This window comes from Podarcis filfolensis, assembly GCF_964270895.1.
Source record: "Podarcis filfolensis genome assembly, chromosome: 10".
Classification (NCBI taxonomy): Eukaryota; Metazoa; Chordata; class Lepidosauria; order Squamata; family Lacertidae; genus Podarcis; species Podarcis filfolensis.
The window spans coordinates 31,757,343-31,785,286 of record NC_139612.1 but is presented as its reverse complement, the minus strand read 5'-3'; the positions used below and the strand labels follow the sequence as shown (position 1 = coordinate 31,785,286).

Here is a 27,944-nt window from a genome sequence, read left to right as displayed (position 1 = left end):
TCCCGCTCCTTGGGAGAGGGGAGCTGCCCACAGAGGCAATAAGCAGAGTCTCCAATGTACAGAGCAGCATATGAGAAGGGCGAGTAGGATGAGATTATCCCTGAAATTCTGTTGTCAGTCAGTAGATAATTTTGGCACATACACGTGTTCAAAATTCTAATTCCAAAATGGCACCGTTGAGGACAATTAGGTCATTGTGAAATTTTTTTTTTTTTTTGGTCTTTGATTTGGAAGGTAAACCCACTCAGAAAATAAAAACACAGACTAATAAAAACCAACCACTTTTTAATATTTCAGAAATACAGTCTATGAGAAAGGAAATAATAAATATTCAATACTAAATAATAATGGTAAGAAAGATCATTTTGCTAAGATGAAGTCAACCACACTTTGGGGGATCCTCCCCCCAAGAAACTGTCCTTCAGTCCATCAAAAGACCTGGAGTGAAGAGCCATCGTTCAGATCTCACAAAATGCAGTACAGCCAGTTTGGTGCAGCTTAGGATCATTTTTTTTGGAATAGACACATTTTGCTTTCTTTAGTGGCAGAAGCAGCTAGCTAACAATTCACAGCGTGGTCAACCTAAGAGTAATCTTCAGGCATCAGCAAGACCAACAGCTGGCAATACACTGGGAACGGGCATCGCTGGGAAGCGCCACGGGAGTGCCTGTCAATTGCATTTGGCACTCCTCCTACAAAATCCCCTCCGCTTTCGTCCAAGGAAAGTGAACCACTTAGGAGTGCTTCCTTTTCTTTATCGCTTCTGCTTTGACAGCCAAGCTCTTTGCACATATGGTGAGGACCACAATGAGGACTCCAACCAGGAACGTCACCACCGGCCAAAGGAAGCAGTGCAAAAGAACCGACTCGTCGTGTGTGCGTCGTAACAGTACGTCGTCCGGTCTGCAATAGGAAAGGCAGAATTACAGGGGGAAGGAAGCGAGGAAAGCAGGGCAGAAAAACCAAGACATCCAGAGTAGATTTTTAAAGGGGTGAGGCCTGCAGTGGAAATTGGTAAACATTATCTCCAGTGCTTCAACCCGCAGGACGATCCAATTAGCGGGATTCCACCCTGTAAATAAAAGTCAAACAATAAAAAGAAGAGGAACTACAATAAGTTCTAAAAATTACCACCACGGTGCATGGCAAATATTAACTAGAAACAGAAATTCTAGAGTTTTCCACATTTGAAAATGACTCAGAGAAACATTACACAACAACTTCAGACTGCATAACATTTTCAATAAGTGCATAGGTGTTGGGATATACAAAAATATTTTATTTTTCAAAAATATATTCAAACATCTTTCCTTTAAATTAAGCCAATAATAGTTAACTATGCAAGTGGAAAAAACTGTGAGATACAAGATACATGGACAACAATTATTATCTCAAATCTTGGATTATGCCATCTGAGTTGATTTATGTGTCTAAGCATCCACCTCAAACAACTTGGGGATTGAAAAAAGACTAGCAACCAGCTTGCTGAGTGAACCAAAGGTGGCAACACAAACCCACAGTGAGGCCAGCTCCTCATGCCCAGCCAATAGTGATGGTTAATGGGTTTCCCTAGGGTAGGACACCTTATTGATTTGTATCCCTAGGTTGTAAAAAGTGCTTTGGAAAAGAACACAACAACGGAATCTGACTTGTGTTCCTGTGAACACTTAGGGCGCTTCCAGACAGAATGTTTTGCAAACCTCCAGCAGACTGAGCCCACTAGCCTTCCAGGGGCACTGCCAGTCCCCCAAAACACTGTGTATTTTGTCTCTTTCCCATAAATGCAATGAAACAGGTGAGTTGGAGCTCCCATGGGGTAATATTTAGATGGCATCACCAATCGGTTTATATGACATATACTACATTTGCAGATATCTACATGAGCACACCGCCTTCATGGATCACTGCCTTGCCGTGGCGAAGGGGCTTGAATAACTCAGAGAAGCTATGAGCTATGCTGTGCAGGGCCACCCTAGATGGACAGGTCATAGTGGAGAGTTTTGACCAAACGTGATCCACCTGGAGCAGGAACCGGCAAGCCACTCCAGTATCCCTGCCAAGAAAACTCTATGGACAAAGACAACAGGCATATAAAAGTTATGACGCTGGAAGATGAGCCCCTCAGGTCGGAAGGCGTCCAACATGCTACTGAGGAAGAGCAGAGGACAAGTACAAGTAGATTCAGAGCTGATGAAGCACCTGGGCTAAAGCCGAAAGGTCGCTCAGTTGCGGATATGCCTGGAAGCGAAAGGAAAGTCCAATGCTGTAAAGAAAAATATTGCATAGGAACCTGGAATGTAAGATAGTGTTCTCTAAGCTACCAGCATGAGTTTGACCAAACTGCGGGAGGCAGTGGAAGACAGGAGTGCCTGGTGTGCTCTGGTCCATGGGGTCACGAAGCGTCGGACGTGACTAAACGACTAAACATCAACAACAACATTAGCACATAATTTCTTGGGAGTGTGGGTGCTCTGATGCGCAGGTGAAGCACCCACACCTGTAAAGGTTTATCCATTCACTTCCCTGAAAGCAACAGTTCCATGAACACCTGGACCATTCAGGCAATGGGTCTGTTTCCTGTGAACGGGGAAACTTCTCTGAGAGGAACCTCAAGGGCAGTCTTGCACTCCTAGAATTCTGGGCCAGAGTGCCTTTCCCAGTCATCAACATCCTCATGCAGCTTTGCAGATCTCTGTTGATTGCAGCTCACTGGCCCTCTTCTTTTAGCCTGCCCCACCCCTGTAAGACTCCACTCGCTTCCTTAATTATGTTACATAAATGAAATGCATTCAAAGACAGATTGTCTTGCACAGCATGATCTTTTCAGCATGGGGTCCCGGTTTCAATCTGGATTTGGTTGCCACTCCAAAGAAGAGAGATCAAACTACGAGGACAAAGCAAAGCCTAACAGATGCTCTAAAGCAGAACAGTCTCGTAACAGTAAGTCCTCTGCCAGCAAGTAATTATTCCAAGATGGATGACCCCCAGGGTGCAAACTAGTGATCCTCAGATAGTCATCGGTCTATTACATGCTTTCATTTACTGAACCCTAATCAAATATTTGTGTATAGCACTTTCTCCTGGCACAGGATAAAGGGTACAGCTGCCAAGTCACAATGGAAAATAAACAATAACCTTATTTCAGCACAATAGGTGAGGATATATGCACAGCCCCCAAACTGCCATGCTAATTGCTTGCAGTATTAAAAAGGGGGTGGGAGGGAGATAGGCAGAGTCAACACCTGGCAAACAACTTTCCTTGAGCAAACATAATCTCACTCTTCAACTGAGATGCTTAGTAGGGAGTACAGTGAGACCCACACTGGTTCCCAGCCAATTACAGCACAGTTACAGCAATTTGGGCTGTTTGGGTTTAGGGAAAAAGGTGAGTGTGGGATCAGAGAGGTATACAGAGCCATGTGTGGCATGGAGAGACTCCTCCATCTCTTGTAAAATAGAAGCTGGGGTCATCTAAGAAAGCTGACTTGGAAGATTCAGGACAAAGTGAAGTACTTATTCACACAGCACATGGTTAAGACGATGAAATTTGCTCCAAGATGTAGCTATGGTCAACAATTCAGGTGGCATTTAAAGAGGATTAGATGAATTTGTGGTGGTTAAGTCTACTAATGGCTACTAGGCATGATGTCTGTGTTTGAACTACCTTCAGCCTCAGAAGCTGTTTGCCTCTAACACCCATTGGTGAGGAGTTGCTGAGGAGAGCACTCTTTCCTCATGTCTTGCTTATGGGCTTCCCATAGGTATCTGGTCCACAATGGCTAGGAACAGGTGGCCGTACTGCGGCCGCATTCACACCATACTTTTAAAGTGCTATGATACCAGCTTTGAATATTCACAGCTTCTCCCAAAGAATTAAGGGAGCTGTAGTTTACTAAGGGGCCTGAGAGGTCCCTGTTCTCCTCACAGAGCTACAAGCTTCAGAGTTCATGACTATTAAGCCACTCTGGGAACTGTAGTTCTGTGATGGGAATAGGCAGTGCTCTTTTTCTAGAGAAAAAGGTGCCGGAACTCACCATGAACACCTTCCTTGTTCTCTAAGAATGGCAATGGCGCCCACCTAAGAGGTGCTGCCAGAACTGAGATCCGGTGAGTTCTGGCTGAAAAAAAGCCCCAGGAATAGGGATCTCCTAGCAACTCTCAGCACCCTTAATAAACTACAGCTCCCACAATTCTTTAGGAGAAGCCATGATTGCATAAAGTAGTGTCACAGTGCTTTAAATGTATGGTGCGGATGTGGCCTGGGCAGGTCTTGGGTTTGATCCAGTGCATTAATTCTTGTGGTCTTAAGCTAGCCCACACAGTTGGCATCATCTCTCAAAGCTTGTGCACCTGTGGCTTTTGACAGTGGTCCCAAAATTGTATTTAGCTGTGCAATCTGACATTATCAATGATGGTAAAGCTGAGAGTACAAGCTGGGACATCTAACACGGGTTTCACATGTGCAGGACGTTATGTGTAAAATTTAAAACAGTGATGTAACATTACTGGTTTAAATATCTGCCTCACAGCACTTTGTAAACAGATTTCCTTATTAGTGAAATTTTGGGAATCCCCCCCTCCCCATAAAAAGGTAAAAAAAATGCTAGTAGCCAAGTCACCAGGGACAAGTTAAATGGCTTTGTAAACCCCACATCAAGGCGGGGGTGTGTGTGAGCCTGTGACACCCTGACAGGCGTTGCTGGAGTCCATCAGGCCTGCCCAATGGTCACAGATGATGGGTGATGGTGTTCAGCAAAATTTGGAGGACTACAAATTCTCTATCTGTACTCTACATTATAAAGTCTAACTCAGGGGTGGGGAGCCTCAGGACTGGGGGTGAATGTAACCCTCCAGGCCTCCAGCCATCAGGATTTTTCACACCCCACCTCTGGCCCTCCTTCATGCCTTCCTTGGGTGTTTTTGCCTAGCTGGAATGCATCCTTTAACTCTGCCCATGACTCTGGCTTGGCTGGAAGAATGATGGAGAGGAGTAGATGTCTGTACAGAGGTGAAATGAACATTCATTGCTCTGCCCACTTTTGCCTCTGGCCCCACCCACCAGTGGCAGATGGCCCTCAGGAGAAAATGTGGCAGCTAGACTGGTGACTAGGAGTGGCCGCCAAGTTCACATAACATTGGTCTTGAAATACCTACATTGGCTCCCAGTACATTTCTGAGCACAATTCAAAGTGTTGGTGCTGACCTTTAAAGCCCTAAACAGCCTCAGCCAAGTATACCTGAAAGAGCATCTCCACCCCCATCGTTCAACCTCGACACTGAGGTCCAGCTCCAAGGGCCTTCTGGCAGTTCCCTCACTGCGAGAAGTGAGGTTACAGGGAATCAGGCAGAGGGCCTTCTTCGTAGTGGCGCCCGCCCTGTGGAATGCCCTCCCATCAGATGACAAAGAAATAAACAACTATCTGACGTTTAGAAGACATCTGAAGGCAGCCCTGTTTAGGGAAGTTTTTAATGACTGATGTTTTAAGGTATTTTTAATCTTTTGTTGAAAGCCGCCCAGAGGGGCTGGGGAATTATATTATTATTATTATTATTATTATTATTATTATTATTATTATTATTTGGCCCTCAGGCTGAGAGTCCTCAGCTCTCAACAAAAGAGAAAACACAACGATAAAGGAGGCTTTCCCCCATCAATCTTTGCAATGTTGTTTTCCATCTGTTAAACTGCATGCCTAGCCTTGCCCTGCCTACAAGTCAAACCTTCCAAACCCCATTTCTGTCTCTAGCAAGAAAGGACATCAGTTACACTGAATGGCTTTGTAGGGGTGTCCACTGGACTGCTGCTAATGCATTTTTAGTGATGAACTTCCTTCTCCCTTCTTTTTACAAGCTCCAGCATGATCACTAAAGGGAAACATGGCTGGAGGCAAAATGCTAAAACGCCCGAGCTTTGCCAATGCGTTTGCCAATAAAATTTAAGTTCATTAAAATAAAATACAAACATTTCGAGAGAAAACAAACCTGGAGTGCCATGCAATCAATTACAGCTTTGCTGATGGTGAAAGTAATTAAGGCTGGTGCAGTGAGTCAGCACAACCTAACAGGTGCTGCTTATTGTTGGCATTCTCTTTCAGTATTGTTCCCCTCTCTGCTCCTGGTCTTTAGAGATGAGCAACATCTGAAAGGGCTCTTGATGCTCATTTTTTGCCACCCTCTTGGGGAAGTGGACTGATAAACACTGCCAAAGAAGCAGTGTGCTGTACTGGGTATTGAAACGGAAACAGAATGAAACTGAAGCTAAATTACAAAGGCAGAAATCATGGTGTCCAGCAGTTCTTCTGACCTAGGAATGATGGTTTTCAAGGATGTTTTGTCCATGGAGTTTTCTTGGCAGGGATACTGGAGTGGCTTGCCAGTTCCTGCTCCAGGTGGATCACATTTAGTCAAAACTCTCCACTATGACCTGTCCATCTTGGGTGGCTCTGCACGGCATAGCTCATAGCTAATCTGAGTTATTCAAGCCCCTTCGCCACGGCAAGGCAGTGATCCATGAAGGACTGCAAGAAGATCAAACCTATCCATTCTGAAGGAAATCAGCCCTGGGTGCTCACTGGAAGGACAGATCCTGAAGCTGAGGCTCCAATACTTTGGCCACCTCATGAGAAGAGAAGACTCCCTAGAAAAGACCCTGATGTTGGGAAAGATTGAGGGCACAAGAAGAAGTGGATGACAGAGGATGAGATGGTTGGACAGTGTTCTTGAAGCTACCAACATGAGTCTGACCAAACTGCGGGAGGCAGTGGAAGACAGGAGTGCCTGGCGTGCTCTGGTCCATGGGGTCACGAAGAGTCGGACACGACTGAACGACTAAACAACAACAACAACAACAAAGGGTGTTTAGCCTTCCCAATTAAGTTCTGGTTTACAGGCTTCTGTTGCTGTTGAACCGAATGGATATGACTGTAGTTACTAAGCAGAATAACTTTCCACCAACTGCTGATAAACTGATTCCCAACTTTTGAAGTCATGCTCAAAATGCAGCTCCTATTTATTTATGTAATTGTGGCAATAGACTACTGTAATGAAGTGGGCATGGGGCTGCTTGATGAAGGTTTGGAAGCTTCAGCTGCCAAAGAAATTCAATTCAATTCACGCTAGTTACTGCTGTTTTTCAGTGTCTGCACTGGTTTCCAGGCCAATTCAAGGTGCTGTTCATGAGATATAAAAGAGACCACTTTAACCCTCTGTCTCACTTCAGCCTCATTGGACTGGTTACCTAACTTGCTTCCTAACTAGGGAATGCCAGGTTAGAAATAGAAGGAGAGGAAGACAGCTCCAATATTAACAAAGAGCAGCCCTCAAGGTCACCATGTAATGTTGCAAAGGAACATAGGACAGGAAAACTGCATGTAGGCTGTCTTTTAGTGATGGGATGAATGGCTGCAAAGCCAGCCCATCAAATCCAACTTCAGCCTACAGAAAATGGGCTGCTGTTCAAATGGACAAAAAGCCCTTCTCCCACACAAAATGGAATTTATAATATTTATCTGTTTATATCCCATAGGAGGGATCCAACTTGGAGGAGATCCAACGGACAAAAAATCCCAAGCAAATTAAAGCACCAATTGCGGAATATGTTTTGGGTCAAGATGAAATAGGAGGGTTTTTTTTTTCTTATGCAGCATGCATAAGATTCCCTTTTCTTATTGCAGTCTACATATATAGAACCCATTTACTCAGGATAGTGTTTGGACCATATCCAACACTGCATCTCCTCTGGTGCAACAGACTTCTGTGCACACCAGGAAGCTTATTGTTCCTCTCCTGGGCCTCCAGTCCCCTCACATGCTCTCAAAATCACCTCTGGGGGGTTGGGGGAACCCTCCAGAACAGTGTCTAGGGGGCACATGAAAAGAGAAGAAGTCCCATTGCACCAGCAGAACTCAACCGGTGCCACATTAGATAACAATTCCTTAAAAAAGATTTCCTGGGAATGCGTTGTAGGCGACAATCAGGAGCTGCATGCATCCTTAGGTCCTGGACTGACATTGCGCATCCATGCCAGTTGTTGGATTGTGCTAGACAGGAAAGACTATAGGAAGCCTTCTTGGAATGACATTTATTATCATCATCATCATCATCATCATCATCATCATCTCCACCAGAAGCAATGGATACCATGAGCTCCCTCTGGGCTATGATTAGATGGGTCCCCCTTCCTGTTGAGCCTCAAGTGCCTGTCAAAGATCTTTCTTTTTCAGCAGGCATTTTAAGGGAGATTTCTGCTTTTACAATTGAAAAGCGTACGCTTTCTACAATTTTTATGTTTGCTGCTTAGAAACTATTGGAATTAAGTGTTCTATAACTACCTTAAATAAAGTAGGAATTAAAAATAAAATAAAATACTGGAAGCCAGCTTGTAAATTTTTAGCTGAATAGTAGGGCCTGTACTACAAAATAATAATAATAATTCTAACTTCAAATGTTTATTAATTAGTGACCAGCAAGACTGTGGCCCTATTTGGGCATTCAGTTTACCCGTGTAAGAGAGTACACAAAAGGCAGCAGAGACTTGTTGCTAAGCCCCACCCCCTTTAGCACATCACATTTCGCACCATTTACAGCCCTCCTTGAGTATGAGAGGTTGGAAGAGGGGAGCCGCTTCATGAAGAACCTGATTTTTCCAGGGTTTTCTAAACCGCCAGAGGAACTCCATGAGCAGAAGAAGCTGCCACATCAGATCTCTGGCCTCAGACATACAGAAGTCTATAAACAGGGAACTCAGCTACATTAGTAAAAAAACAAACAAATCAGCGATTTGAATGAATGCATTATAAACATGCAACACCAGAGACAAGCATGGCACCAGAGACCACAAAACCTTTCTTTAGCATTTTTACATAAGTTTTTAAAAAAACTTTTGTTATAACGATTTAATTTTTCAGACTTTGGTTATAAATAACAGGGGGGTTTTTCCCTGCGTGTAGATTCACCCTGGGTGAAAACGACATGCTCCTGTTCCTTAAAGGTAAAGGGACCCCTGACCATTAGGTCCAGTCGCGGACGACTCTGGGGTTGCGGTGCTCATCTCGCTTTATTGGCCAAGGGAGCCGGCATACAGCTTCCGGTCCTTACGCACAAGTAAATTGAATGCCCAAACAGGGTGTCAAATTTGCTATAGAGTGGTACCTCAGGTTAAGAACTTAATTTGTTCTGGAGGTCCATTCTTAACCTGAAACTGTTCTTAACCTGAGATACCACTTTAGCTAATGGGGCCTCGTGCCACGGCCGTGCGATTTCTGTTCGCATCCTGAAGCAAAGTTCTTAACCCAAGGTACTATTTCTGGGTTAGCAGAGTCTGTAACCTGAAGCGTCTGTAACACGAGGTACCACTGTACAGTTATATCTTAGCTTGAACCCTGGAATTTCTTTTCCAGTCAGACTCGAGCACTGTTGAGATGTATGTAAACTAGCAGGTGTCTTGCGCAACCCAGCTGAAGAAAGCAAATGGCTGATAGTTAAATTGGGGGGGCGGGGGCGGGGGGGGGAGAGAACACACTTGCAGCAGCTCCTCAGGTGCACCAGATACACAGACTTCTGGAGTTGACATAGCTGGCATTAACTTTTCCAGGTGTGTGCCTTGCCTGGCAGAGGAGTTGAAGCAACATTGGGACCATGCCTCCCCCTCCCCAGGCTTATATACCCCCATCTGACGGGTTTGTGCACACAAGCTGAGACTTCTGCTGCATAGAAGTCGCTGCTGTGCTTCCGTCTCCAAGCCCCTGCTGGTTCTAGGGTATCTGACCAGCCTGTCCCTCACCTGAATGCAAAAACAGCGCGTATGCATTCTTCCTCTTCCCCCGCTTCCGGCAGGTCCTAAGCCTCGATCTCCGTCTCTGACTGCTCAGACCCTGATTCCCTTCGCCTTGGCTCCTGCCTCGCGTGTGGCACCCAACCCCTCTCCTTGGTCAACCTCCCACCCCACTGCCTCTGCCCCAAACTTGCCAGAGCCCTGCTGGGACTTCGCTACATGGGCAAAGAAAAAATGCTTTATATGCGTTGTTTATGCATTCTAACACTTGTGACACTAGATGGCGCTGTGGAGTTCCGTTTTCGCTCACCCGATTTCTCATAAAGTTTGCAATGCATTTAACGGAAACACTTCTTTGATGCGTCTAGATCCAACCCTGGACCCTGACAGCAGATGAGCCAAGATACTCACCTGAGGTGTTGATTAAAGTAGCACGTGAAAGGCTGAGAGCCAACTTCATCTTCCCAGTAAACCTGCCAGAGCTTTACATTTTCAGTGTTCTTCTGGTTTTCTCTTTTGCAGGGAGGGATATACGAACACTGTTGAAATAAATGTCATTAAGATGGCATCATTTTCGCTTGCAACAAGTAAAGACTTCAATTCTCTTTGGACATCCCTCAACAGTTTTTATAATTAAAACGAAAGCATATGTTTCAGGACTGGGCAAAAAGACAAGCAGGAGGTTTAACTGAATACTGTTGCTGTTTAACAATTGTTACTGAATGCTTAATGGTCTAACTCAAAGTGGGTGGGTCTAACCTCTAATTTTAGACAAGTTACATAAAAGGAATGCATGCATAACAGAATAAGTCTGTCATTCTGCACGTTTAGAAAACAGAGGATTACTTGCTGTTTTATCTCTAATAAAAATCTATGACTTTGAAACTGGAAATAAAAGAAAATACAGATATATGTGTGTACAAAATCCTTATGCAGTGTTATAATTTAGTGAGCAATGTGATGAAGTCAGCCACTGGCACACAACAGGCATGGAGGTATTACTCGATTCAGAGACAAGCAAAGAAGATTAAGGTGCAATGAAGTGCAAGGAGATTAAAGCTCCCACCCAGCTTGGTTTATCATGAGGATGGTGTTCAGTTCATTGCTAACCATAAATATTAAGGATATCTTGGCTGCTGCTGCTGCTGCCTCTTCCAGAGCACCAGAAATAATAACTAAGTGAATTATGGGTAGCACAGGCTATACTTCAGAAACAGAATTCAGAGATCTGTCCCCGTAGAGGTGGATCCCAGGGAGAGTGAGACTGAAGTTTCTGAGCACAAACATTATAAACCAATCTCAATGTCATATTCTTTTCCAAGCAGGCAGCTGGTTAGAACTCCACCTGTTCTCCAGGCCTACTGCTTGGTGCTCTCCATCTTTATACATAGAGTACCAACAAAGTGTTTCAAAGGATTGATTATTCATCAACATGGGCACAGATTCCCACCGCAGGCACTCAAGTTCACCTGAAGACCCTTAGACCAAATCCATCTAGCCTACCATGTCTAGTTTGACATTCCATGGCCTCAGACAGATGCCTTTCCCAGCTAGAAACCAAATATACTTATTAGTTGCAGGTGGTGTCAATTGAACTTGCAACCTCCTTCATGCAGATCGCAAGCTCTGATGATGATGATGATCTATGGCCCTTGTCCCTCACCCACATCCTTCCCTCACCCCTGGGCTCTAACAAGCAGCCTGCAGCTTGCCAGAGACAGACAGACAGACAAATTCTGAACTGGGTCTTTGTTAATGAAATCAGTGGCAAGAAAGGCATAAGGTTCAAACACAGTTACTCTTGTCCCAAGTCTCTTAAGCTGTCAGTCTTCGGCATGGATTAAAAATATAGACTGCTACTTAAGGAACCAGAGGAAAGCCACAATGATGTAATTTAATTAATTTCTCTTCAAAACAAGATCCACAAAGCAGATGGGCTGAGGTTGTTTTAAGCCAACAGAATATATATATATAGTTATAACTACAGATAGATACAGTTATATTTTAGGCTTTACTCCACCTTACCTGGCCTAATCCTTTAAGAACCAAAACAAGTTGAGGGCTGCATCAAGGTCTTCTGATTTCCTCCAAGATGACAACTGTTATGGATCCAGCAGTCGCACTCTTGGGGGAGAGAGTTTTGTTCCTTTGCATTTGTGGCACTTGCTAGTGCAGGAATAGACTTACTGGGTATTATGAATCTAAATCAGACTGTGATACTATAGAAACTGGGGGAAAATATTTTTACAGCTCCAAGAAGTGTTTGGGGAAGATTTCAAATGGCAGCTAATTTGGTTTTGTTGTGTAGGAAGTACTCATGAGACTAAAGTACATATTCTGCCCCCCCCCTAAGCTATTGGTTTAGCAGATGGCAGTGGACCCTACTGAGAAGTAAAACAGGACGGGGGCAGAAGAGTCATCTTTTAACATGGGGGGGGGGGATGCACCAACAATTAACTTATTCATTGTACTGTAGTTTTTTTCTTTGAATAATTACAACGTATCTGGTTGCACGACATAGAATACATCATCAATGGCACGTCCAGGGAAACACGATGCTAATTCCCAGACGCACGTTCATCACTTGACTTCCGTGTGCAAATGTGTTGCCACAGATCTAAGAGCACGGATTGAGCTTTCGTATCACCCAATCCCAGTGTCAGCCTCAAAGGAAACACTTTTCAATGGAGTCTGCAAGTCCTCAAGGGTCAAACAATGACAAATGAAGTGGTGAATGATCAAATAATGTGCATGTATGCCTAACAAGCTAGCTAGCTGATAGGAATGATCACCTTCCTTATATATCGGGAAAGTGATACCCCTTTTCCATCCAGAGGGCATTTGCCCCATGTTGTTTATAGTGGTAAATAAGCCAGCCAAGATAGGCGAATCTTGTATTTTAATCTATATTTCATCAATTTTTCCATGGGTTTCTCTGATGAATTCTCACAAGAATCCTTAACTACCTTAGCCAGAACTTGCTTAGCCACTTTGCCCTGACCCTCAAACCAGCCGAGGTGTGTTGATTATGTGTAATTAGTAGTTGTAGACGTTAGAGGACACAAGTTCTGCAACAATTCCCTGGAAGACATCAACAGGATTTGGATTTTTGTTTTAATGGAGAGATCTACTCAAGCTGGCCCGAAATTGGCATATCAGATATACAGCAGAAGCACTGATCAAGCAGAATCACATCATTCCAAAACAAAAGTGTGCACCTTATCCTGATTGTTCACTTTTATAAGCCATCCTGGATTTTATTTTACTAGAAGGAGGATATAAATGATTTAGATAGATCTCTTGTAGACAAGTGATTAAACAACAGGAAGTGCAGAGACATTGAACTGTCAGTTTTCACAACAGAAAGAAGTAAGCACTGAGATCCCCAAAGATATGTATTAGAACTGGCACTATTTAACTTGACATACATTATCTGGGGTGAGAATGACCTCAGAAATCATTGGTGAGGGATTTGGCAAGACACTTTTGTGGCAATCACACAGGGTCCCCGGACGTTTAACGGTCTATTGATCCCTGTGCCACCACTGTGCTCGCTTCCCCGCTGCCACCAACCCGTTACTCTCGGGTAAAACTCTGAGTCCAGACAGTTGTTAAAATTGAACCAAATAAACAAGTTTATTTTATTAGTATTAACAAGTTTATGGTTTCTCAGATAATATTCTTGTCAGTTTCTTAACTTTAGTTTCTTTACCGGCCTATACCTTCTTAATACCTTCTGACTGATTATCTCAACTGTTTGACTGACTCCTCTTAAAAGATTCTCTCCCTCTCTCACGTCAGACTAGCCCAACCCACAGACTTATCCTCTCTGTCTCTCTTCTCTAACTCCAGACTGACTTCTTAACAACTCTAACTCCTCCCCTTGGGTTCCTATTGGTTAGTCATTTTACAATTAGTTAACCCTTTCCTTATGAGCCCAGTATAACGTCACACACCTACGAGGGCAAACGCCACAACTATGTCAAAAGCTTTTTTTGAAATCCAAAGAAATAGTGTTTACCAAATCACCTCAACCCTCATACAAAAGGTGTGGAGCGCGGGGCTGAACCGACCAAAGACTGGTCTTATTTTGTTGCAAATCAATATGGTTTGATTCTTGCAGTCACTAGCTGGTATACACTCTTGTTCAGGAAATGCATGATTTACATGGATTCATCCTGATACTTTTTATGCTTTTAAAGTTTTGAAAAATACCCGTAGGAACTCACTATTGTTATCCCACTAAACAGTTATTTTAAAGTCTCTGTTGACTTACCAGCCCACATATGTTACTACCCAGTTCAAAAGAGATTGATTATACAACGTATGAGGACTTTTGGATATGGCTGGGTGGTTTTTTTAGGGATCCGTAAAATAATCAAAATGTATCTCCTCTATGCAATTCTTCCAGTGTTTGTTTAGTTAAAATTACGCCCAAAGAATTTACTTAACTAAACAAATATACCATCTATTATGTACTTAGTCTCATCCAATTAATTAAAAACACCGCAAACCAAAAGGGCGAACATTTATACAAGCGTATTAGAAACATCCAGTAATCCATGCTAAAAAGATATTTTCAAGTTCATACATACGACATACTCACTCCATGTAGCAACACACAAAATTATTGCAGTCCATTTCTGAGCCTCTTTGATACTATTCTGCACATTTCAGGATCAACTCACACAACTACTGACACTGGTATGGGAAGACCTGGCTATTCTGATGTTGCTGAACTAACAACTGCCATCAACCCTAGCAACCACAGCCATTGGCCAGCAACATCTGGAGGGCCAAAATTTCCCCACGCCTGCACTATATCTGGGCCTTAACCCAAGGGGTCATGTTAAATGGGAATTGTGGGCCCCAGTTGTGACTGGGTGCCTTTTATATATTTCTTACTTAACTATGAACAATGTTCTTAAAGAGACAGTGCCCTTAGGCTGTCTCTTACAACTTTTAACACTGACATATGTCCTTATTAGTATAATTCGGAACCTTTGCATTCCTTCGTTTTGATGTGCAACATCAAAGCGGGATTGCTAAGCAGATAAAAATTAGGTTATCTCAAGGTGCTTAAACACCTGCAGCATAAAAGAATGAAACTCTACAGATCATCAAAAGGACAATGGTTCAAAAGGTTTTCAGGATTGTTAAAAAAATAAAAATACTTGAACTGTTCCATGCAGCTAGGGACTTAAACCCCTAATACCCTGCAATGTTGTCATAAGCTGGAAACGCCAGAGCAGCCCTAAGTATAGAAGTGAGTGTGTAATCATAGGACAGCTGCACTAAAAGTAACAACAGCAATGAAAGATGTCAGAATCACAGAACTGCAGAGTTGGAAGGGACCATGAGGGTCATCTAGTCCAACCACCTTCAATGCAGGAATCTTTTGTTCAACATGGGGCTTGAACCCACAACATTGAGATCAAGAGTCGTCTTGATTTACTGAGACAGGCAACCCTGCTCAGTACTCATTTCATTAGATTTGGAACTAGCTAAAGCACAGCACGGGGGTGGCGCTGTGGGTTAAACCACAGAGCCTAGGACTTGCCGATCAGAAGGTCGGCGGTTCGAATCCCCGCTACGGGGTGAGCTCCCGTTGTTCAGTCCCAGCTCCTGCCAACCTAGCAGTTCAAAAGCACGTCGAAGTGCAAGCAGATAAATAGGTACCGCTCCAGCGGGAAGGTAAACGGCGTTTCCATGCGCTGCTCTGGTTCGCCAGAAGCGGCTTAGTCATGCTGGCCACATGACCCAGAAGCTGTACGCCGGCTCCCTTGGCCAATGAAGTGAGATGAGCGCCGCAACCCCAGAGTCGGTCACGACTGGACCTAATGGTCAGGGGTCCCTTTAAAGCACAGCACACAAAACACAACAGAGACAGGTCCTCTCTAGTGGTCGGCCAATGTTTTTGATATATTTTTTTACAACTAATACTGAAGGTCTTGGAGCTTCCCAATGCCTCACTCAGCTAACAAAACAGACAAGGCCAGTCTTTGTATGTTATATTTCTGCTGATATTGTCATGGCTGCTTTTAATTTAATTTACCAATTATTGTAATCTTTGGGGTGATTTTGTTTTATTTAACATTTGCTGATATTTTGTTGACAATCATTTTGTAATATTATAAGAAAAAACAAATCCTTGAATTTCCTTAATTGTTCCTTTTTGGTTGTATTCTGCATTGTTTTAGAACAGCAATGTATTTTGGGGTTGTATATTTTGACATTTCTATGGGTCATAAACTGCCTTGGGTACAATAATATAGAAAGGCGTGAGACAGTTAAAAAACGAAATGGAATGAAAAAGAAATTGGGAAAATTGGAATATCTCTGACAGAAAAGCATGCAGCTGTGTCTAGGGACAAACAAAGTTGAAATGGGTTCATAAACCAAGATGACAAGAAGGTCCCTAGCTTTCACTTTCCAGGTGATCAACCACCTTTTATATCCCTCAATTATACAATATTTTACTGTGTTCCTTCTTTGAACTCCTGCTTCTCTCTCTCTCTCTCTCCCCACAACTCCACCCCAAATTCCTCTTGCCTCTTATAGCTAATAGACACACACATAAATAACTTCAGTAAAGTTTTAATCTTGGTTGCATAGTTATTCTCAATTTCTTCCTTTAGCTTAACATTTTGTTGCTTGATGATTAAGCACCAAAAAGCAACTCTTCAGGAGTTTCGGTACAAACAATAAGTAACCCTCACAACACCCCTGTGAGTTAATTAAAAGCTACTGTGGCCATAGAACAGACCGGAAGAGCCTGAAAGACAGCACACTAATAAAATTGCCATTTCAGGTCTGGGGAAGATGTTCAAAGTCGTGCACTCCCAAATTTGGCTGTATACTCCCAACGAGTCCCCCTAGAGCACAACATGAATAAGCAGTCGATGAGAAGGGTCTCTTGTGTCCTCACAGGTTAGCCTATTCTGTTCTGAATCCTTTTCGGAGCTGTTTTAGGTAGCACTTATTTCTAAAAAAAAAAACCCCTGCAGATATACTCAGACCTCAAAGTCCATATCCACAACCTCCGGTGCAATGGGACCAGTAGTGAAGGAAACACTCTCTATATAAGGACCAATATATGTACATTATGGCGAGATGTGGGTGGCGCTCTGAACCACTGAGCCTCTTGGGCTTGCCAATCAGAAGGTCAGCGGTTTGAATCCCTGCGACAGAGTGAACTCCCGTTGCTCTGTCCCAGTTCCTACCAACCTAGCAGTTCGAAAGCACGCCAGTGCAGGTAGATAAATAGGTACCGCTGTGGCAGGAAGGTCAACAGTGTTTCCGTGCGCTTTGGTTTCTGTCACGGTGTTCCATTGCACCAGAAGCGGTTTAGTCATGCTGGTCACATGACCTGGAAAGCTGTCTGTGGACAAACGCTGGCTCCCTCAGCCTGAAAGTGAGATGAGCGCCGCAACCCCAGAGTCGCCTTTGACTGGACTCAACTGTCCAAGAGTCCTTTACCTTTTATCTGTATGTACCTAGCAACGAAAGCAGATTCTGAGACAAAGCCTGGCAAGTTGTGGCTCAAGTTCAATCCACAAAAAGGAAGACAGGTAAGCAAATGTATTTATTTATTTTTATTTTGTAAATAAGTAAAATACTATGTCACATGTCTTCACTAGCCCAAAAGAAGAATATGAGCAACCCATGTCAAGTAATTCATCTACTGCCCACCAGGAACCTGTAAGCTTCCCATTTGTGCTGACTGGGGATACTGGAGGCCAACAGAGAAGGGAAAAGGCAAGTGGCAATGGAGGAAACAAACCTATTCTGTTCTGATATCCCACAGCTTCTCCACAGGAACACTCACTGCCAGGCTTTTCAGTACTTTTCATGATTAACCTGCTGCCTTCTTAGTCCTCTGAGTTTCAGTTTCAAGTTTCTTCACTTTTTTAATGTCAACTTCTGCTTTTACAACACTACTCTGATTTTGGAGACTGTTTCAACGTGGGTCACATTTTATTATCCTATAAGCTGCCTGAAGAATTCTAGGTGTGGGGTGCAACAGTTATCCATGCTCTGGGTAACCTCCTGGTTAGACTACTGCAATAACCAAGGTGGAAAATGCTCACAAGTGAGCACACTGTACCTCATCTTTAAAAGCTTAACATGAGTCGACAGTGTGATGCAGCAGCAAAAGACACTGTAGAGTGTCCCAATCAAGGGAAGTCATTGTCCCATTCTATTCTGCCTTGGTGAGAGCACACCTGGAGTCCTGTGTCCAGTTCTGGGTGCCACAATTTAAGAAGGATGTTGACATGTGCAAAGGAGGTCAATGCCACACGCAGCCTTCTGGATCCCATCAATGGTAACAAGTTACTCAGCCTTGCAAATAAGCCCACAAAAGTTACTAGCTTGGGGGAGAAAGAAAAGCCTCCCTCTGCTGCAGCCAGCCAGGAAATGCAAACCAAGTAGTCTTCTAGCAAGTAGACTTGCAGAGGAGGAACAGTGCAATCCGTTCCTCTTCCACCAACCTGTCCAGTTTCCATGCTTGTCATGAAGAAAGGGACTTTCCTACCTTCATGGCTAGCATGAAAACCAAGTGGACTGGGTGGAAAAATCCATCTTGCTCACTCGCCTACATGGGATTCCTGATCACCAATGGCTACCAGGCAAGTTGTTAATTATAAGGCAGTATTTACTTAATTGCTCCTTAAATTCTGAATACATTTTTCTTGATCCTGGAAAGGAGATTTATATACAGATGTAGGCATGGCTAATATGGATGGTGATGTGCACATTGTGATGAAGATCTGAGCCTCCTTAAAAAAAGGGTGGGTGTGTCTTCTGCCTGCAACTAGAGTGGGATTGGGCAACATTGACTCTCATTGATTTTGATGCAAGTTGTCCAAATAAGTATGTTTAGGATTATAGCCTTTATTCAGCAAGACACAAAATCTTGTCCATACTCCTTTCACCTGTAGTAAAGCAAGTAAATTGGAAACATCTACTTTAATTGCTTTCTTTTCTGATCCAGGATCATCATGACCTATCATAGCAGCCATCCTGAAAACCTAATACTTCACAAAGCAATCAGAGTTAGTGCTTTATCCATTCTAAACAGCAGGCAGCCAGAAAGGCACGCACATTTGAATTAATAGCAATGCTCAGAAGGCACCTTCCACCAAGAAATGGTGTCTATTTCCAAAGTAAATATTATGGTGTCTCTAATTTTGTTTAAAGGCATTAATTCTCACTGTAGCACAAATAGACATTTTAGTAATGTTCAATTAATTAAAATAATAGCTTGTCCGTTTTTGTTTTTGTATTCCAAGCAGAATGAGGTGGGGGGACTGGACGGGATATCTATGGGTCACTTGCTTCCCAAATCTTGTATCGTTGTTAGAGACTCAATGCTTTTGCAAGTGAGTGCCCATGAACTGAGAACTTAAGGGGAAAAATTGGGGGGAAAGCTTGTTCATGGATGATAATGACTACCAACTCTAATGGCTATTTTATACCTCCATTGTTGGAGGTGGTTTGACCTAAAAACCCTCCCCTTCACTACACTCTTGCCAATTCTGCCCCTCCAGCCTTGCTGCTCCATTTCCCCCTCTCCTTTGGTTTCCCACTTGCCTTCATCATCTTGCATATCCAGTTGGGAAAGAAGCAAAATTTGGTTGCCATGCAACCAAAGGACGCAACCTCTGTTGCATCCACATTGTGCCTTCTTTGTTTTCCCCCCTCAACCAAGAAAGATGCTTCTTATTCTCTACCTCCACCCTCATTAGCAACAAACAAAACAAAAACACAGCGGCAACGGCTTTGAAGGGTACAATGCACCTGAACAGAGTGAGAAACACGCAGAGGAGTAAAACAGCTCTCCTGGAATCCAGACAGTAACAACATGTAAAATGAAGATCAGCTTTCCTTGAGCAAGCAATGGAATGAGAATTCTACAGAAGCATGGCAGGCTGATGAAAATACATACATGGTGGGGAACTTCAGGCCTGGGGGCTGAACATGTCCTGCCAGGCCTCTCTATCTGGTCATCAGAATCCGCCCCAAGCCCCAGGCCCCACCCCTCACTGTTCCTCACTGTTCTCTGAGTGCTTTTACCCATCTGACGGCGTAAGAAACTCAGATATATAAGCAAGGTTTCAAATGGCACCTTAAACCTAGGTTACGGTCGCCACAACATATTTTCTATTAGCCAGAGGGTTGGACTAGATGGCCCTTGGGATCAGTTCCAACGCTGCAGCTGTTTGATTCTGTGATCTCAACCACATTGCTTGACTGTAGCTCACTCTTACAGCAACTCACTTGTCCCAGTATGCAAGAAGGAGAAACCCACACAGGGGAAATGGAAGTGGTATTAACTATGGACTAAGGCAGAGGTTTTTTAAACTGCGGTCACCAACTTGTCACCCAGAAATCTCCACGCGGTCACAATGGGACCTGTGCCAGTAGCAAAATGCACCTGGCGCCTGCCTAGTTTTGAACACTGGTCTTGAATGTGTCCCTGAACTCCGATAAGGCCTTTTGCTTGCCTAGGTAGAGGATAGAGAGGGGCGGGTGAGTGTGTGGGTAGAAGCTCCCCTACTGCAGAAAGGTAACATTTACATGCATTGCTCCACCAACTTCTGCCCCCAGCCTCACTTAACCACTGGCATGTGATCCTTGGCATGTTGTGGCCCATGGGCTGAAAACTTACATATGCTCCTCTAAGGTGTGATGATCTGAAATGTTCCAATCTGTAAAAACAAGAGAGGCCGAGCTCTGCCAATAGACAAATACATCTTCAAAGCCTGCTGGTAAATGGGAGGCCTCTGTGAGGCGAGGGAAGTTAGAGACAGAGTAGCTTGACTAGAGTTTACCAGTAGACTTTTTACAAGCAGTTTATTCTCTCAGAATCCCCTAGCTCTGAAGTCACCCTCTCCTGATACAAGAAACACCAACTCATGGGCAATGAGAAGCTCAACTAGTTACAGGTCCCCTTTACCCCGTTTCATGAGTCTTGAACATAAAGTCTGAAGCATCAAAGCAAGGAGCTATACAAACAACAGATATCGAGGAAACTAAGCCTCGGTTGTGCTTCCTGTTCTACTTGGAGATGCCTCCAGTTCCAGTTAATGACCATTGTTTTTCACTCTCTCTCTTATTTCTGCAGTTTATTTATTGAATTCATTTTCTCCCCTTTCTTCTCATCTCTTTGTCCATTTCAGTTCACTAGGCTTCCCCTCAGGTGTGTGTTGGCAAGAGCACATGCTGAGCAATGTTCAGCCCTCAGCCCTCAGCCTCAAGACAGCCAGCACCCCTCAGCTTGGCCCAGTCTATCAGCTTGCTGCTGATCTTAGACCCATTTGCACCTGAAGTTAAAAAGTCAGAGTGGTAACCCGGCTTTAAAAGTGGAGCTCACTTTTTTAAAGTGACATACAAGCAACATAAAAATAGCCGTGCTGGGTCAAACTAAAGATCCATCTACTCCAGCAAGCTGCTTCTCAAAGTATCCAATCAGATACCTCGACTGGGGGAAGGAAGTGAGTTGGCAGTCTCTCTAGAAACTTCTGCCCAGCTTCATGTTGCTTCATGGTAGGTCCAGCCCTGTAACCACAGCTAAGCTTTGCTGCACCACTGAACAACTGGTTTTCTCTTTCCTCCTCTGCCCTGCACTGCAATTATTTTTTTTTACTTTTAATGCTCAAAAGTCCTAACAGCCATTTATATCCAAACTTGATTCTGCTCAGCAGTTTCTTTTCATTCAGAACATCACGCTTATGAACAGCCTGGTGCTGTAAGACACCACAATCAATCACAATACACTCTTCCCAGCATTTAAATAAGGAACTTTCAGATTTGAGCCAAATGTAAGGGACAAAAGAACCCACCCAAAACTTCACAGCATCTTTTTAAATGATAATGGGGCACCTTCTTTGTATCACTTTGAGGATGCATGTGAAACATGGTTGTCGCAGGACAACAGCCATTCTAAGCGGCTCTTCCAGAGCCACCCAAACAATAAGATGAAGCCGTGAGCTACTAGTCACGAGAGGACTAGCATCTTTCTACTAGATTCTCACACCACACCTTTCCCTGTTCATTCTCCAACACTGGCAGGTCGCTCTCATCAGTATAGACAATAAGTCAGATGGAACAATGGTTTGACTTGGAATGAGGCAGCTTCTGATGTTCCTAAGCACAATAGGTGTTTTTTCCATTTTCTGAACCTGCTTAAAATATGTCTGTGCCACAAGGGAGCGCAGCAATGATGTAAGTAAACGAGGGCAAGAAGGAGGAGAGGAAAGGGAGGGGATGATGGTAGATGCAGGCAGGCACCAAGGTCAAAGCTAAAGAACAAGAGAAAACAAAAGGGATGATGACAAATCCAGTCAAGACTTTGGATTTCTTGTGTGTGTTTTTTTACTTATAGCTCAACTACCACAAGGAACAATATGTTTCTTATTTTACATCATATCAGGTCCTACCTTTAAGCAGAGTGAGGTAGGTACCTCAGGCAGCAGATACTGGGACAAGTAACATGCCCCTGCCCGTGGAGCCATTTCTCTTGAGCTTCCTTGGCCCTTTCTATCCTCCTAAGCTGGTGACTTGGCAGTGGCAATGTTTGCTTGTTGCTGGCATGAGTTGGTGTCATGACCCTAGAGACCAGCAGTGACCAAGCCACTGAGTCAGAAGCTATAGCGCCACCAGTTGAGGAGCTGGACCAGGTTCCTAGCTCTGAACATGAGGCTGGCAGACAGGCACCTGCTGAACCAGATCCCACAGCACCAGAGTCTGTAGAAGCAGAGCCAGGACCCTCATAGGCACTTCTCTGGGCCCAAGGAACTGACTGCCTCCCAGAAAGTGCACCAGGTGAGAGCCCATGCAGCAAAGGAGAAGCATCAGTCTTCGGGTCAGAGGGTTGGCCTTTCAAGAACTGCAGTTCTTCAACAAAAAGGGCAGAGCACAGAAGAGGTGGAATTGACAGCAGACACTCAGAAGGGTCTCAATTCACCTCCAGCCTTCAATGGAGAAAGTTGCTCACTAAGAGCTCTCCTTGGTGCTGAAAGAACTCAACCTGCCTTGTTTAGTGATCTCTTCCTGGGGAGCAGAACGAAACAGTTGGCCGGCCATCTTGCCTAATCGCCTTCTCGCAACGCATCACAGATAACACTGTTGGGAAAGGCCCCTGACCAAGGAAAGGGGTCACGCACTTCCAGCAGACATTGCACATGTGCTCAGATTGCCCACTCAGCTGATGTATACTGCTGCTACCATTGCTACATTATAGCCATTGTTTGAGCAGGCAGTGAGCAGGAACCAGTGAGCATGCTGTTACAGGACAGGTGCTGTGCATGCAGCATGCCCTGCATTGCATACCCTAAATTTGCCAGCTGTCCCCAAGTGCAGTGGAGGACACTGTCCCAATGCCAGGGTTGATAGGAAGTTTCAGCTGTCAGTCCAGTCAGACTGTATGCATGGAATGAAAGGATAGCACTATCTTGTCCTTATTTTCCTAGTAGCGACTGGCTCTGCTTCACTGCTCTTAAAAACCACAGCAACTACCTTGGACGTTTCCAAGACCTACCGGTGGACCTCATCCTGCATTTTGAGAATTATTAGAGGCAAATCAGATCAGAGGTGAAGACGAATAGCCAGAGTTAGCTTATAAGAGCAGAAGTACTAGGAAAGTGGACACACCTTCACTGCCCATCTAATGGGTTTACTGTAGCATGAACCTTCAAAACCAATAGCCCATTTAATCTGATGCTTGAAGTGGATACAGGAGGAGATAGCTATCCATTTATTTTAGAGGTTGCCTCAGGAGTAGCCATGATTCTGCCACCCACCTTTTTATTGCTTTAGCCACCATACTTTTTTAAAAAAAAGCAAGAGCAATTCATTTGCCATCTACAACTTTTACAATGAATAATGGACAGAGAGCTTTCGCCACCCGAGGAAAAGAAAGAAACCAGTCACACTTTTAAATTGCCACTATTAAAGAAAAAGATGGTGCAAGTAAGAATCTCAAGGCATTATCTGGATTTCATTAGCGCACATAAATTGCAGGGTGTTCTTTGTCTCTTACAAAATAGAGCCTCATTGCTGTGTGGGTTTTTTAAAATAAAACTCGTATTAATTCCCCCCCCCCCTACTTGCACACTGGGTTTACAGGCCTGATGAGAACAACTGTAAGTGTACCCCCAGAAAATGTGAGGTGGAAATTTGGAAACATATGCCTCATATAGGAAACTTTGTCAGGCCACTGTTACAGGTTGCAGCTGCCTTTTGGGTATACGTTCAAACAGCTGGGAGTTTGCAGCTGGATGCAGTGACTCAAAGAGTCCAAGTGAACCTACCTACTTGAACTGTAAGTGGATAAAAGTGCAACAAAAAAATTTACAATAGTAGCACCACCCAATATTTGGATATTGAAGTGCTCAAGGTGCTTCATGTACGCTGCCCATGTTTGCACATAGAGCAAAGCCAAACCATATGTCAGTGCAAATGTGTGGACTCTCCGTGAGGAGATCGCACCCATTTTGCTCCTCCCTGGTCCTTTTAACTCAGTGTAGCACACCAGCCAAGCCAAGGTTGGGCTTAGCGTGTCATCCAGGCATGGGATTGTAGTTAAGATTTGTTCTTGGCTAGAGCTTGTGGTTAGTAAGGAGAGAGTTTAACTGCAAGCCCAGGTTCAAACGACACACTAAGAGCCAAACCTTGGCTTACCTCTGTGTAGTGTGTGATTTAAAAATTGGGGGGGGGGGGAGAGCAAAGCAGGTGATCTACACGCCAAACCCTGCAAGGTAAATCTGTATAAACACCTCTCATATTTCACATGGGAAGTGGTTCCCCAATGGCTACCTAGGGAGCTCGGGGCAGAGATGAAATCTGAACTGGGGACTTTCTGTTTGCAGCTTAATCCCTTTATTGCAACTGGGGGCGGGGGGGGATACAAATACATTTAAGTGAAATATCTGTATCTCAGTGGACATGGCCCAAGCCTGTCACGGTCTCCTCCACTACTTCTAATAGATTCCAGTGCCTCAGGCAACGATCAATCAATTTTTGGCTCCTTCCCTGAAATTAATTAGAAATCTCCTTTCCTTTTAAATCAGGTTCTGCCCAGATTCCCCTCCAAAACCAGGGCTACTTTAATGCCAAACCCTTAGCAGGCACATCCACTGCCAGGAAGAGGTGAAAGAACAAGAACAGAAATGATTTATGGGGGGAAATTTGAACATTCACACTATACAAAGAGAACAGTGGGCAATTTACTTCACCCAGTTTTCCAGTCTGTGAAATAGGAACACCAACACCTTACTTCAAAAGGTTTTAAGTAGCAGTAGTAATATTCCTCCTGTGGCAAATAGAAGCTCCAGGTGGGGGGACAATTTGCATCAGGACCATGGTGCTGCAAGGAGGATTCAAACCTGCAGGCTCATGTGTCCCAGGTCCGATCACACACACACTCCACCCCTACAGCTATTTAGTTTTAAAAAGATACAAGCAATGCCAATGAACGTGTTTAACATCACTTGTGGTTTAAACCCTAAGGAGCCCAGGGTGGCGAATATACCCTCTCCTTGACATTTATCCCCACAACAACAACCCTGTGAGGGAGGCTATGCGGTAAGAAAGAACAGGTGTCCCAAGGTCACCCAGCGAGCTTTGCCACACAATAGGGATTTGAGGCGGAGCCTTTCTTGTACTCTAACCACTATAACATGCCAGTATTGGGCAGCCTTCGTTACCCTGAGGTGTAATGAGAAGGCAAAACAGTTCTGTAAGTAAAAGCGCTCTGCACGCTCTCAGGAACCCCGTTATACCACCTCCTCCAGCAGAGATCCCAATCAGGAAAGGGGGGAGGAGGCGCAGTGGGGAAAGACATCCCCACCAGCGCAAAATGTCATCGGCGCAAACTTTCCAAAGCTGCGCTCGCTGCGCCTCTGGCTACTCTGAAAAGAACCGGAGCCCCGGCTTCCTATTGGAGCGAGCGACTTCTAGAGCGTGGGCGGCCCAATGGGCAGGAGGTCCTGCATCCTATGGAAGGGACAGAATGTTCTGGGCTACGGGGCTCTGGACTCGGGTCCCCGGCCAGTTGGACAGATCCGTGGCAAGCTCCTCTGGCACTGACGAAGCCGCAAGAGTTGCCAGCTGTCTCGAGTCCCGGAACATCCCCGGAGCCTCCTGACCCTCTTTCTTGGTCCGAGAGTCGATCGTTGCCCGCAGAGTCCCGTGGAGACACCTGGGGACGCACGGAGGCGCAACAGGCTGCCCCTGCTTACACTCGCCCAACTCCAGGACGAGGGCACCAATCCCGCCTGCGGACCTTTCTGCGGATCCCCTGGCGGATCGGGCAGGCGAGTAACGGGGCTTCCTTTCTCAAACCCCCAACGCGCCCCAGTTCAAATCACTCCTGTTCGCCCCCCCTCCCCAACCTTTCCTCCAAGGTCCCAAGATTTCAGCGGGTTGCCCTCTGCACATGCCCAGAGGGCGCTCCCGCTGGCGAGGAGCGCTTGCCGAGGAGGGTTCCGGGGCTGCGCCTAGTCCGGGCTTACCTTGGGGTTGGCCAGCAGCTCGTGCTCGTCCTGGTGCAGCAGCGCCCGGGCGTCGGACTCGGAGTTGTTGACGTAGATCTGGAGGCAGGGGTAGAGCGCGGTGCCCTTGCAGTCGGCGCCGCACGTGAAAGTGCACTCGAAGAGCTCGCCGACCTGCTGCACCGACACCACCGTGCAGTTGGCCGCTTTGCCCTGCAGGTCCTGCAGGGCCGGGTTGAGCCAGCAGAAGCCCAGGATGAAGAGAGACACGATGCCCGTGGCGATGAGGAACAAGCCCAGCCGGATGCTCTTGTCCTCGGCTTCGGTGTACTCGTAAGACACCCGGATCTTCGCCATCGGGATCGCGGGAGGCGGCGAGCGAACCAAACGGAAAGGCGGGCGGAGGAGCAGGAGGAGGAGAGGGGCGGGAAGAGGAAAAGCAGCAGAATCGGCGAGGGGTTTGGGTTTTGCTTCTGGCTCCTTCCCGTCCAAAGCGGGGAAGCCCCGCAAGACCCGCTCCGTCCCGCCGCCGCCCGTTCGATCCCAGCTGCGGGACTAGCCCTGGCCGGGCTCCAGCCCAGGGGGAGGCGCCTGGGGCCGGCGAGCAGGCAGGGAGGCTCCCCTCGCGGCGCGCCAAACAGGCCTTGCAAGGCGGGAAAAAGACCCCGGCGCGCTGCGCTGCGCTTCCCTACTCCCGAGGACAGGGGGCTTCCCCGGAGTCTGGCGGCTCGCGGCTCGCCTCCCACCGACTGGATCCGAGCTGGCTGGGAGCCTGGCGACATCTGCCACGAGGTAAGCGCCTTACGGCGGAGGAGGGAGCCCGAGCCGCCGCGCTGCCCTTGCTCAATCTCTTCCCTCCCTCCCAGCCGCTCCGGGGGGGGGGTGTAGGGCGGGGAGGGGGGCTCGCCATTGACAATCGGAAAGGGGGACCCAGGCAGGCAGGCAGGCGGCACCTCCTCCTCCTCCTCTTCTTCCCTCCCTCCCCCCCCCCCCCCCCTCATCTCCAGTGAAAGCGGACAGGGACAGCTCGGCCCAGGATTATCTCTTGTTTTAAGTCCCGGAAGTGGAGCTTGATTACTCGCCCCGATTAAGGGCGTCCGCAGGGAGGCAAGTCTTGAATGGGGGCAGCGCCACGTGCAGCTCATTCAAGCGCCTCCAAGCGTGGAGGGCGGGGAGGGACGCGCGGGAGTCGCGCTGGAACGGGAGCGAGCACGTGGCTCGCAGCAGGCGCTCGCCGCCCCCTCCAGGCCGGCTTGCTCCTCTCCGTTTTTTTATGAAGGGGTTTTAGCCGCTTTAATCTCCTGGAAGAGACCGAGAAATCTCATTCAGTAATTTCTCGTTCTCCTCCCCCACCCAACCTCCGTGCCCTCCACGCCCGGCCGGCCCAGCTGGCCAACCATCAAGCTCGCAACAGCAACGACGGAAACCACATGCGCATCCCGCTTACTCTCTTGCGCCCGCGTAAAAGTTTCCAAACCGGAGCCGATGCTTTACATGTGCACTGGAATGATCTGAAATAAAGGAGTGCCCGTTATAAAATATGATGGTGGTGATTTCCTGGCAAGAAAACTTTAGTATTACTATTATTTCAAAGTGTCGCCATCTCTTGGAATAAGGGTTTGCCTTACAGGGCAGCTGGGCGGTGCCCCGTGCATATTCCGCGCTCTTCTTCCGAT

At 45.7% G+C, this 27,944-nt stretch overlaps 1 protein-coding gene across 1 annotated transcript; it reads right to left on the bottom strand.

Annotated features, from left to right (window-relative positions):
- Positions 1–268: 268 nt before the first annotated feature.
- Positions 269–27,829, bottom strand: KCNMB4 (potassium calcium-activated channel subfamily M regulatory beta subunit 4). Its single transcript, XM_083574732.1, has 3 exons — positions 26,290–27,829; positions 10,184–10,311; positions 269–903 (listed from the first exon to the last, which is right to left on the bottom strand). Exons 1-3 carry the CDS (start codon positions 26,623–26,625, stop codon positions 735–737), a joined length of 633 nt encoding a protein of 210 aa, XP_083430858.1. The 5' UTR covers positions 26,626–27,829; the 3' UTR covers positions 269–734.
- Between the last annotated feature and the right edge of the window lie 115 nt (positions 27,830–27,944).